The sequence below is a fragment of the Accipiter gentilis genome, chromosome 7 (assembly GCF_929443795.1).
Source record: "Accipiter gentilis chromosome 7, bAccGen1.1, whole genome shotgun sequence".
In the NCBI taxonomy this organism is placed as follows: Eukaryota; Metazoa; Chordata; class Aves; order Accipitriformes; family Accipitridae; genus Astur; species Astur gentilis.
In genome coordinates this window covers 17,272,423-17,285,208 of record NC_064886.1, presented here as the reverse complement: position 1 = coordinate 17,285,208, position 12,786 = coordinate 17,272,423, and the positions used below count along the sequence as shown (strand labels likewise).

Below are 12,786 nucleotides of genomic sequence, written 5' to 3'. Positions count from 1 at the left end.
CACAGAGATTTTGCTTTATTCAATGCCTAGAGTATATTTGACTGATGAACGAACAGCAGCTACCAAAGCAGTGGAGTGGAGAATCCGACACCTATTTCTCTCAAGGTTTTCCACTCTTGTTTTTAAACAAATGTTTTAAACACAAAGCATATTCCCATGGATTTATTACAAGCTAAAAGGGAAATACGTATTTAACAATATATAACTTATCTGAAACATGCTCAGCTAAAACCCAAAAAGAAACCAAGAAGGAACACGATATGCTCATTCTGCCCCACTCTCCTCTGGCGGTTTGATGTTTATGGTCTCCTACTTCCCATTTCAAAACAGCAAATTCTCATGGCTACAAGCGATTATATGCAAAACCATGGCAAGTGCACTAGCACAAAAAGTGAGAACAGAGAAAATAATTCACTCAGTTAATTATTTGAAAGTTATTTACAGTGATAATAACAACAGACCTTCAGATAGAAGCCTGATTTAAGCTGACTCTTTCAGCATTTCTGAAGAAATTATGTATTATAAAACTAATTCAGTGAAAAAATAAAGTAAAAATAGAAGCGATGAGACATCTTCTAAATAAGCAAAGCTGCTTTTACAGCACACTGAATAACTGGAGTGTGGTAAACATACCACTGTTATAAATAACATCCAGCCTTTTGACATTATTCTTGAGTTAATTATTTTGAACTCTTTATAAGTATTAATGAAGCAAGCCTCATGATTCCCCTGCAAAGTGAATTACTCCCATATACAGGAGGAAAAATTAAGACACAGGGACAGAAAACAACCCTCCAAAGTTACAGTGGCACACTTCTACAGAGAATTCAGGAGGTCTCAGTATAAGAGAAAAAACATCCTCTCATCCAGATGAGAGTGCTTACTAAGTGACCAGTTTGTAGGATTTACACATCATTTAATTTTACACAAAATGTTGCATCAACATTTTTAGATATAACCATGACTAGTAAACGACCAAGACATATCAAAGTTTTACACTGGTAAGTAAGGCCCAAACAAATTATTTTTAAATGGAAATTATTTCTCCCTGCTGAGGCACTTCCGTGTTCTGCTTCAACACCTAATCGCAAAACCATTAAAAATAACATTTCATGTTAAAAATGCTGGCAGCTGCCAAAGTACCATATACACCACTTTGTCAGATTATAGATAAATAAACACCAAGACCTAGCACAACAATGATTAGTAAGTAATTGTGTCTTATTACCTTTGTAGTCTTCTTGGGCCAGCTGACCACAGGGACACCCGAAATGGCAAGATTTTGGTCATCATCAGCATGTTCCTTCAGTATGTTCTGTTGCAAATGAAAAGGCCTTTATTAGCCAGAGAAATACTTCTCAAACTGAAGAGAGCAGAGACTTACAGGAGAAAATGCTCCACTCTGATGAAGGATAGAGTGACAAGATCTTTGCTGACTTGTTACATCTCTGCAAGTTACTTTTGCTTCCAAACTTCCAAACCACACTAAAACTCTTGCACCTGTCATTAAGATCCAAGATGTGAAGTTTCTTGCAAAACAGACAGCAAAATCAGCCATTAATCACCTCAAATATTAGAGCCTTTAAAACTGGTGTGTCCAAAAGACTGGTGTTTTTCTGCTGGTATCAGTCCAATACCAATATCACTTCCCCCTTTAAACTCTAGCTCACTAAATCCCAAATGACCCCACCAGTCAGCACAACCAACACCTTCTCTCCTCATCAAGTCTACAAAAGACCTGAGAAACATCTGCTCTGCCACAATTATTTCTGCAGTCACAGGGCATCAGCTGCGTAGTTTAGAGCAATCAATCCTCAGATGCCTGAACATTCAGGTAAATCTAGATATAGAAGCCTGTGCACTGCAACCTTTCACCTTTTTGCACGTGGCAGTTCAAGACCATCATCATGTTCAAGAGCATCATCATTTCCACTGGCCACCTTTCCACACTGATGGGCAGGCCAGAGCTGTTGTAATCTACTTCACTTTATGCGATCAGGTAAGGCAGGTTCCTCAGTATTCACTAGGAAAGGATCTGACTCTGGACAGTACAGTATTAAGGAAGAAAGATTGTTGTCCCCTCCCTTCCACCCCCACCAAATCCCTTTGCTTTGATGCACTGTCCTAGAAATTTCATGAGTGGGTTGCACTGGCTTACACAGCTTTTACCGCTGTGAATCACTCCCATGACCATATAACTCAAAAGAGAGGTGTAAGCGTACTCAATTGTGCAGTTGGGAATAGTCCACGCTCACTTCCCATGACTCTCTATGTACTTACTAACCTAGCTACAGAGCTTTTCATTTGGAGTTCAGGTAGCTGAAAAAGACAACAAATGAAAACAAAAAACTAGTTGGAAGGAGAATTCTGCTGTGCTGCTGAAAACTGAAGCCCAAATAAGCACTAACAGGTAGAAGGGGAAAAAATGCTCCAATAAAACAAACAAGAACTGCAGGTTGGAAATTACTTTGTAATAGAATTTAGGAGATAACCCCAGACAATGAAGTTCAATGGTGTTGCTCCCAAGTACATCGACTTCTTGAAAAAAGCTTAATTAGACAACAATAGGCACCAGGCTCTGTCAGTCCCCAGTGTAGAGCTTTAATAATTAGAAATTTCACACACTGTATAAAAAAAGCTTAAAATACAGTAATTGTTTTAATACGAAGGGCACTTGGAATTCCTCAGTAATCACGCAACTGAAGCCTGGCGTACGATAGCATCTTGCAGGCCCCAAGAGCCTGAGCAGGCAGACTAGCATCTAAACTAGGGTTTGGATGAGTGTCCCTGGGGCTGGCTTTCTCTCCCTGGAGCTCAGGCAACCTGCCAGATTCAGGCCAATTCGCCCGTCTGTGCTTAAATGAGAGATGCCTTACTAGAAGACACTATAGCACCAGCACAATGCTGCTTCTTCAGATACAATCATGCTAGTAAGGCTGTTCTGGGTACTGGTTAGTCCAAAAGCAGCACCAATGACCAAAATAAGCAATACCAGTACAAGCCCAGTTTCATCAGCCTGGCACTGTGGCTGCACTCAGGAGCTTGCATAGGCACAGCTTGGTTAGTGAGGAGTACAACACAGCTTGCCCCAACCTGACCGTGATGGGACAGTCTGTAGCATGCCACTCTTCAAGTGAAATGGCTAACAACTTTTACACATGGACTAGTCATTGGCAAATTAACTCTTGGCTGAAGGTAAGTGAGCACCTCTTTTCTCATGTCCTTTTTGAGAGAGTGATCACTACATTAGCTGCACTGTGACCACATTCTGAAAGTTAGTTTTCAATCCTAAAAATGAAAAGATCTTTTTTATTCTCATAGCAAAGCCAAAATTCTCCAGAAAAAGGTAGCAGCTTGAGAGCCATACAAAGGACAAATTAATCCCTTTTTACTTTGCTACTCTTAGATTTGAAAGCTTGTAAGACAGAAAACCTTAACATTTCTACTAACGACTGTCAGAGACTCCGAGTTCAATAGAAAGCAGAGTATATTCCAAGAATTTGGCAAGATAGTGAAGGTTTGTTATCATATGTATCACGTGAAAATATTATCCAAGAAGAAATGTAAAACTATGGCAGTTTATCATCTCAGCCAGCTGAAAACAATGGATGTCTGAGCAGCAGAATCATAACCAAGCCACAGTTGCAGCGACTGTAGTGTCAAGTATCAGCACACAACAAGCTGGAGGAGGCAGACTTTTGTTCACCTGCTTAAAAAAAAGAAGATAAAGAAAAGCCATGGGGCTCCAGTCAGACAAAACAATGTGATGCTCATGCAGCACAAGGCTGCCCGATTCATTACACTTGAAGGCTGTGGTGACAAAAGCAGGTATGAAGGAAAGAAACTGATTAAGTATGTAAGAATTCAGCTTAGCCATTAATTTCAAAAGCACAGCAAGCAATGACTCTCCTGAAATGCGTTCAGTAGAGGGAGTTTTTTTCCTGTCATCAGAATGAGAAGGGGGTAAGATTTCTTGGCAAGAAAAAGTAAGAACATATTTCAGTAGATATCATCTGTCTTGCACAAGAATCTTCTCCTGCTGCCAAGGAGTTGCAGATATTTGACAAACTTTGCTCTTCAAACTGAGTTTCTTCTGCCCTAATGGACTTTCACAGTCCCTTCTGAAGAAGAGCAGCATTTTTGCTTTGAAGTGGGGAAGGTCTGTGGCATTATTAGGAGGCAGATCTCACAATCCTCTTCCCCAACAGCAGCAAAGGAATTACCATCCTGCTGGTAACACAACAGAAATGTTGTGTGCTGAAATCAGAGGCTGCACACAGACAAGTATCACTGGCAAAGAGTGTTTAATGTGGGATGCAGACTGTCACAATCAAAAGTCTGCTCAGCTTTACCCGTCCTGTGATGTGGGGTGCAAACTACACCAAGGAGTAAGATGGTTACCGCTCTGTTCTCTTCTTCCTGCATAAGTCCACCCCAATTGCATCTTTAGTAGACTGCCATACTCTTTGGTAGCTAAATATGAAGTGGAGAAGCCACACAACGAAATTCTTCCAATCCCCAAGGGAACCATCTAAGTAAAATTACTTCTCGGTTATTTTTTTTCCTCCTTTTCTTCCTTGTCAGTGTAGGTACTTTTCTAACAATTCAGCTGCTACTTAATTTTTAAATTGGGAGCCAGAGTTGTTGCACTGTTTCATATTTCATTTCAAGGCATGTATATATGGAATGTATACTGCAGGCTGCACGTGCCTCCAACAGGAACACCAACAGCAAGGATCTGAGGGCAACAGCCGCACTGTCTTCTGGCTGCTCACCCTGCCAACAGTTATACTGCCAAGCCTTCTGTCCTTCTGCAACTTGGGTCAGCTGAGCACTCTCAGGCAGTGTATGTTTATCTGTACAACAATTTCCCCTCAAATTTGCTGCACACACAGCTCACACAGAGCCCATCCGCAGACATTTGGATACAGAGAGTATTGCATCTCCTTGGCCGATTGTTCAGATGCCATCTGCTACAGAGTGAACGCCCCTGTCAGTAATTGCTGTTTGGAGGCCTCCGAGAAGCTCCTTTGGTGGTGAGCACAGGTCTCATGCGATACAGTGCCCATACAGCAGAGCTGCAGCCGACAATAATTTAATTCCTTGTTTGAGCTGAGAGAAGAGCTGACCCGCTCCCCAAGTGAGGCCTGTGTTATACTCTGCAAATAAGCCTCCCTTGTGCTGCTGCACTCCATCGATCACAGTGATAAATGGGTTCTCAATCTGCAGAGGCATTAGCTTGGCACTTCTGGATTGCTGTGTCCCCACTAGATAGTCGCAGTTAGTTAGGAGCTTAGATGATGTGTAAGGAATTTACACAGGCTTAGTTTAGTTTAGTTTTCAGTCTCCCTTCTCATAAGGAAAATAAATTACTTTATTTCAAAGATCTCACCTGCTTGACATTAAATAGCTGTATATAGCTGTAGTTGTATTCACCCCTAAGAGCAGTAATCAGTTGCCCATCCTTCAGTGTATTCTTGCTTAGATAGGAAAGCATGGATTCTTTGCGAGTTACCCTGATTTCTTCTGTGAAACTTCACATCACTGAATAAAATGGTTTCTTTTCTCCAGTTTAGCTACCCATATCCTGTGTTCTGAAAACATTAATTACCTTACTGAAGCACAAAGACAGACCTGAATGTCATACAGAAAAGTTCCTAAGTGTATTTCATTAAGAAATAAAACTGCTGCAATAAACATATTTATTTTCTTCAGGAAGAAACTTGTTTAAGACTTCCCAAGCAGAGCAAAAGCTTTTAGACTTTCTGTCAGTGTATGTTCTTGCTCTGCATTTGTTAAAAATAACTCCCAAATGGGTGCACAAAAAGGGTACTTTTTATAGGATGTATTATTAATACATCACATGCCCAAAAGTCAGGTTGCCCATGAAATAAACCTTGTGAATATAGCTGAATACAGTCACAGCATGTATGATCTGCACAGCTTCTTCTGCACGATTTCTGTCTCCATTCAGTCCCACAGATGACTGGTGCTCTGGATATTCATCAGGGTGAGGTAAAGGTGCCAGGCTTCTGCTCACTCTACTGCTAATGCTATCAGCAAAATCCCCACATTATTTTCTGTACAAGTTGGAAAACTAGTAGCAAAGTAAGAGGGAATATGATTTAGTGGTCAAGGAGATAAATACCATTCTGGAAAAATGGACTGTATTTCTTCCTCTGCCATTATGTCTCTATGTGACACAGGGCAAACCTTTTAAATCAAGTTTCCAGAGGCAGTCATGAATTTTATGATCCTACGCTTCCTCACACCTGGCTTGGGATCTGGATGTTAAAGATCAGAACTTCTGCTCTGCAGAAATGTTAAGCAATTACAGTTTCAATACCATTAAAATTATCTTTTGCATGTATCATTCTTAAATAATGCTACCTTTTCTGAAAATCACATCCACGGCACATAAAGCCAGCATCCAAAATGATGGTCACTTTTATCTTAATCTCTTTGCACCCTAGTTCCCTACCTGTGAACCAGATAACAACAGCTCATCAATTACCACTTGTGAAGCACATGACTATGGTAGTGATGAGTATCACTGGGAACCCCAAGGGAACATTCTTATCACCATGTTCAGCTAAGGGTCTGAACAGTATGACATACCTGAGACACACTGAAGAGCAAGGACAGAACAAAATACTGAATAGCTACATTCTGCACAGCAAGTAATACAGGAATCCTGCAAGGACCATTATGCTAGATGTATGCTTAAGGGGCTGAAATCAGTCACTTGGCAGCTTTTCCATCAGCATGCTCTATCCTTTGAAGGTAGAAGCCGTAAACATACACTGACACAATTGGTTTTGATTTGTTTTTTTTAAAGCCAATAAACTGAATAAAACTTTGTGCTTTGGTATCACATGGGTTACAAGAAGATAGGATGCTTTGACTCCACTGCACTGTTCTCCACCATGTCAATCAGCACAGCAGCAGAAAGCAGTAATGGGTTGTTGCATCCAGGGTCCCAACTCTAGATAGGAACAGGACACACCTTGTCAGTCGCTGCCTCAGAAAATTTGCTGACGAGCAAAGGGAAGGCCTGTGTGGGGAGTCCTAGGCTCCACTCCTGACTTGAGAGGAAGTGTACTCAAGCAACCACTGATCTGAGTATTACTCACCCTAACTGGCCCAATTCCTTCAGAGCACCAAGCAAGTGGATCATGCAGCTGTAGGGAGAGTAATGGAGGAAACAGACTATATGAGCTTTAATTAATTTACTGTGCTGTATTGACTTCCATTCTCTGAAAATTGAGGGCTGCCTTAAATGTGGGCCAACACTGTAAAAGAGATGGGTAAGAAAGTTCTTTAAGAGTTCTTTAGACACTTCAAGGAGATGCTTGAGTTAACGTACTTTTAAAAGGTCTTGTTCTGATTGATCAGTCACAGCCTTGCCAAACATAGAGGTGATTCCAGAGAAAACAATTCTGGAGCATGCATGATGTTTAGATGTGGTCATGGGCTTTTTAACCAGCAGGGAACCATAAATATCCAGATGCTGGACTACATCCTGATAGTTACAGTGTGTGCTGGCAAGGAAAGAAAGTTTAGGAGCAGGCAGTTATCAAAGAAGATGGAACATCAGACTGCAACTCTGCAAGATGCACAAAATAAACTGGCAGATGCCCACTTAATACCAGTTAAAGCACAGTATCACCAAAAAGGGCACGACTTGGGCTTTTTTCTTAAATGTCCATTTGCAGTTTTCCATCTCTGTAGCTAGCGAATCCACTGCTCTGGAAAGGAATAAGAAAGCATATACTCCTACACGGTGCTTTAAACCAGATTCACATATGGTATCTTGCCATGTTCTACTAAGATGTCTCACAGTGCATTGGAGTATGTCATCAAAAGAGCATGCATGATCATATTCTGAACATCTGCACCATCTATTACATGTTGTACCCTTTTCTGGGATTGCAAGAAGGGGCAGTTTATTTTTAAGTGAAACTTGGTCTGTGCATCACGCTTGGAAAAGTTACCCTACCGTTCTTTCTCCTTCATCACAAATTCAACTCCTGGTATCGAAGCTTCATTTTGATTTCTGATTAGAAGATGACTGATCACAAAGCAAGCCAGTGAATCTACAGCCACAACTTTGGGCATGTGCGTCCACTGTCATACACAAAGTGGCTGATTTTGCAAGAAGAGACTCTGAGCTCTTGCAGTTTACCAAAATGAGTGCCATGTACCATAATTCCAGGCTCCAAGATGGTGGAATACGGTTCCACTGCACACTGCATATGTTCAGTATTCTTTAATTAGCTTTGAAGCCATTTCTAAGCAGCTGTTACACTACTTGCACTGAAGAAGTACAGGTTCCCCTTTTACCATATAAACATGTATTTCTCCCCTCAGACTGTGGCTTACACAGCTCTTGTGTATAGAATGTATATAGCTGAAGAACCACATTATACACAGGAACAGCGCAAAACTAGCTGTCCAAACACAAGACCATGCATCACTACTCATAGTTCCAAATCAGGCCAAATTGCCATGGTACTGGACCCGTGGAAGAAAGGCTGACAATCTTAGCCTTATTGGCCAAGTCCCAGCAAATTTACAAGAGTATGCTGCTCTCCGCTTTGTTGAAAAAAATAATTAAGATGCCTACTTTATACAATGTGAAAACAAGACACAAAAAAGCTAACCAAGTAGTCCAAAGGGATGCCACGGATCAGAGGCAGGGTTAGGACTCGAAGTAGCAAGGCCATGTTGGTTTTCAGGAGAAATCTATCCCCAAGTCAGATGGGCTACCACCTTCAGTATGCTAAAAACCTAAAAAGAAGTTCTGTCACTAGTGAGCATTCACTCCTCACACTATCTCCAAAACCAGTGTATTGTACCAGTGGAGAATAATTATCAACCTATAGAGGGCAATGGAGGAAAAGAAAATGAAAAAGGTGAAAGAAAAAAAAAAAAGCAACCAAAAACATTAGACAATGTATCTTCTGAATTACAATCAAGTATTTACATTTCCTGTGTCAGTTAATCAGATATACTCCAGAAAGACACTAGACCAAAAAGGGCAGATTAAGACTATAAATATAAATAGGCTTTTTGAGGTATAGTATTTACACATGGGACATAACAAGTGCTGAACTATGAGAGGATCTAAACTTATGGCCATGGCTACGACAGTCAGAAAGGACTGCATCAATTAAATCAGAATGCAAACAGCCATCTCCCCAGAGTGGAGATGGCTTTTGTAGAAGGCATAATTTCCCTCTCTGTGGCATAGCAGGCTGATATGAGCTGGTCACTACACAAGCTGCCATCCCTCTGCTGCAGAACTTGCTTTCTGATCTCCTGCTGTCTTCTATGCCCACAGAAAATAGTTTGTGTGTATCAGCAAGCTATCACACCCACCTTCATGTCCTCTAGGAGAGCCTGCGGATCTTCGATGCCTTCTGGAACACACTTCTTGTTCTCTGGGAGAGATTCAAGCTTTTCCACCAGGGCTTTTAAACCCTTCAGTTCAAATTCTGTGAGGTGAGTCCATTTGGTTGAAACTTCTGTAGCTGGAGACCCTGTTGGTGTTTTGGGATAGTCCGTGGGGGTCGTTGATTTTACACTGTCATCCGACTCATTAGACAAAGTTCTTTTTAGGTATCTCATTACTGTGGATTTTTGTTTTCTTTCTGCACCCTCCTTCCCTTCTGAGTGTGTGCTGTTGGGTGAGGAGGAGCCATCCACCAAGGATTTAGAGTTCTTATCCAAGCTGTCATCCTTCTCCTCCCGGATATGGGCATCACAAGATTCTTCATCCATGTCTAACCACGAATCTGATGAATAGCTGTCTGTGCTGCGTTTTCTTTTTGCATCTGTATGTTAGAAAAAGAATGCTGAAATTTTACCCGATGTAATTCATAGCTTAAACACTTCTCTACCACTGGGGCTAGGCACTGCCTATTTAAAAGGGCACTCGATAATGCCTACTAAGTATGTGACAGGAATGGGCTCTATTCAGCTGATTTTTAATTTGGATGGGGGGGGTTGTTTGTTTGTTTGTTTGTTTTAATGCTGGTTTTCATTAAAATCTACTCAGTTCAAATGACTGGGAAACATTTAGGGAAAAATTATGCTTTCTTCAAAGCTTCACTCCTCTATGCCTTCAATTAAGAGTAGGCAGAGCTCTTAAGTCACACACAATTAATTTTCCCGCAAATCCGAAAGAGACCAGATTCGGCCGCCTTACAGCTTTAAGAGGAGAGTTAGCACAGAAAGAGGAGGGGAAAAATGATGGGAGAATGCATGTTAAAATGCTGTACATCATCATTCTTCCAGGAACTCTGCACGGCAGAAAATCAACTTCTCAATACTTTTCCTCTTTGCAAGCAATGGTTGGTAAAACGAGAACCTAGTGCGTGAATACTCATTGCTCTTCTGAGACAAAGGATTACAATTATGCTTATTTTACAGACAAGAAGCCTAAACACACTGAGAAATGCAAGGATTATCACAGAGTTGCATGATACTGTTTTTCTTAACACCATCCCTGATACATTCTAGGTACTTCTCAGGAAAATTTAAAGGCAAGTTTCTGAGTCTAAAGAACTGTTAATATTATTAGTTTAATACTAGTTTTCCCCCTAAAAATCCCAACTGCTACCCAACTCCATGCAATCAAGCAGTGAAAGCAATATAGGAAACTAGTGGCCAAAGTTCCCTAAAGCACACATCTTTTTTTATTTATTAGACACAATTTCCTTTACTAAGTGAACAACATTGAATGCAGGCTAGCAACAGCAGGAATTTCTGTGGAAAATACAGTTAACACTGGCAACACCCAGTTAAGTCAATGTGAATTTTAATACTGGCTGAAATGGGTATGAGATCAAGCTGCAAACAAAAACACTCTGCAAAGGAAATAGAAGTCATACAGAAAAAGTGAGTGAACAATTAATGAAAAGTTCCTTTCACAGCTTTCATGCTTTGCAATGCAGTAGCTTTGGACTAGGACAATGTGAATTATGCTTAAGGAATGATTAAATGAACATTAAAGAAAAAGCTCAGTATCCGGTTGTTTAACAGTGAGGTTCAAAACAAACACTGAAGCCCAGTTCCAAGCTGGCAAATTCATCCTTATCACAGAGAAGCTCCTTGTCTCTTGCATAGTCTATACCATCTTGCAAAATACACGTTACTTGTCAGCTGAGTAACAAAGATGCAACAGGTAGTGGCAGAGTAGCTATCTGAGGGCAGTTAGCCTAGCTGCTTAGCTTTGCAGTTTCAAATAAAAATTCTGTAAGGCCAGGTAGACCTCTGCAGGTTAGTGCCCAAGAGATACGAGTTAGCCACTTCTCAGGGCAAAAGTGCTGTTGCTACAGTGTCTGCAAAAATCAAGCATATCTGTGACTAGTCTACTCCTTCAGTCATGTTTGCATTTTTCCTCAGAACCAAAACAGCCATAAAATTACTCCTGAAAGGCACATTTAAGCTGAAAAACCTGTGAAAAGATGGCAGTCACAAAAAATACCAGCTACCAGCAAGGCTGGTCACAGCCAAATCCAGCTCTACATCCACAGTGCGGGCTAACATCCTCCTTGCATCCCTCCAAAAAAGCTTCACCATGAAGTACAGCACAGTTTGTGTGCTGAGGTGGTAGCATGCAACACTCCAAAGCAGCTCCTCCTCCCTGGTCTGTGCTAATACACCCCCATGCTTCTCTTCGAAAAATAAACAGGATTAGAAAATATCTTAACCAGAACATTTAAAAACCACTAGGTTATCCAACTTTTATTTAATACTGTTTTCTCCTTTGTCCACAGTAGCTAGCACACTTACCCACCTCAAAGGGCTATATAATCAGCTTATGTCATTCTCCCATTTTACAGCTGAGGAAACAGATGCTTGGGAGAAAGCACGATTTGCTCATTGTCGCACATCAAATCTAGGGCAAAACCAGGAATCAGAATCCAGGCTCCTGGATCCAGGGCTGGAGCCCCTTCTCTAAGCCACACTGCCTTGGTGAACTATTTTACAATTGACTGAAGCACAAAAGCCCAGTCTAGATGGGAGAAGATGCCAGAAGAAGGTGAAAGCAGATACGCTTCCCTACGCTACCAGTACAGCATCGTTAACAGAAATTGGTATAAATCTGCACAAAGAAAATTATGTTTCTGTCTTCCTATGCTGTGGCTCTGCTGAACAGGAACTAATGGCTGTAACTGGGGCAAATCACAAGCGTAGATAAGGCCTAAAGAAAGAGAGGGAGATCACGTTACTCCAACTAATGCTCTGGTGCTAAGAGAAAACAGCCTTCGAGAGAGATCTCCACTTTTTGTCTCTTGCTCTAATCTATGGAAACAAAAGGCAAGCGAGGAGTGGAACACCACAGCATACTGGGGGCCTATTCCCATCAGAAACAAGCACACGGGGGGGGGGGTGGGGGGGGGTGGGGGGGGCAGCAATTCTGTTCTGCCAGCTGCCACCGCTTCCCTGCCACCGGCTGTCTGCACAAGACAGGCCCTGCTGTGCCAGCGACACCTGGGTATGGACAGACAAAACCCAATCTAAATCTAACCTCAGAATGAGCCATCACCAAACAAGTTTCCTGTGGCCTGTTCTCTGCAAGCCTGGCAGTTACCTGATGCCTTGCCTAACTTTACATCTGGGGACAGGGCTTGCTATTAACCTGAAATGTATCAGTCTATTCTGGAGCACTAGGGGATTACAGTACTGTTGCACTATCAGATTAAGAGTGGACTGCTTTCAAAAGACAACAACTGTCTGCTACTGCTGGTAATTAAAAAAAAAAAAAAGCCAAGGGAA

At 41.4% G+C, this 12,786-nt stretch overlaps 1 protein-coding gene across 11 annotated transcripts in view; it reads right to left on the bottom strand.

Annotated features, from left to right (window-relative positions):
• The window catches only part of KDM2B (lysine demethylase 2B), a 125,884-nt gene that overhangs the window by 39,598 nt on the left and 73,500 nt on the right, over window positions 1-12,786 (bottom strand). For all 11 annotated transcript variants that reach the window (XM_049806146.1, XM_049806150.1, XM_049806143.1 and 8 more), the window contains 2 exons: window positions 9,382-9,836; window positions 1,229-1,315 (listed from right to left, as the gene is read on the bottom strand). In XM_049806146.1, coding sequence (XP_049662103.1) covers window positions 1,229-1,315; window positions 9,382-9,836 — 542 coding nt within the window. The remainder of the gene's footprint in view (window positions 1-1,228; window positions 1,316-9,381; window positions 9,837-12,786) is intronic.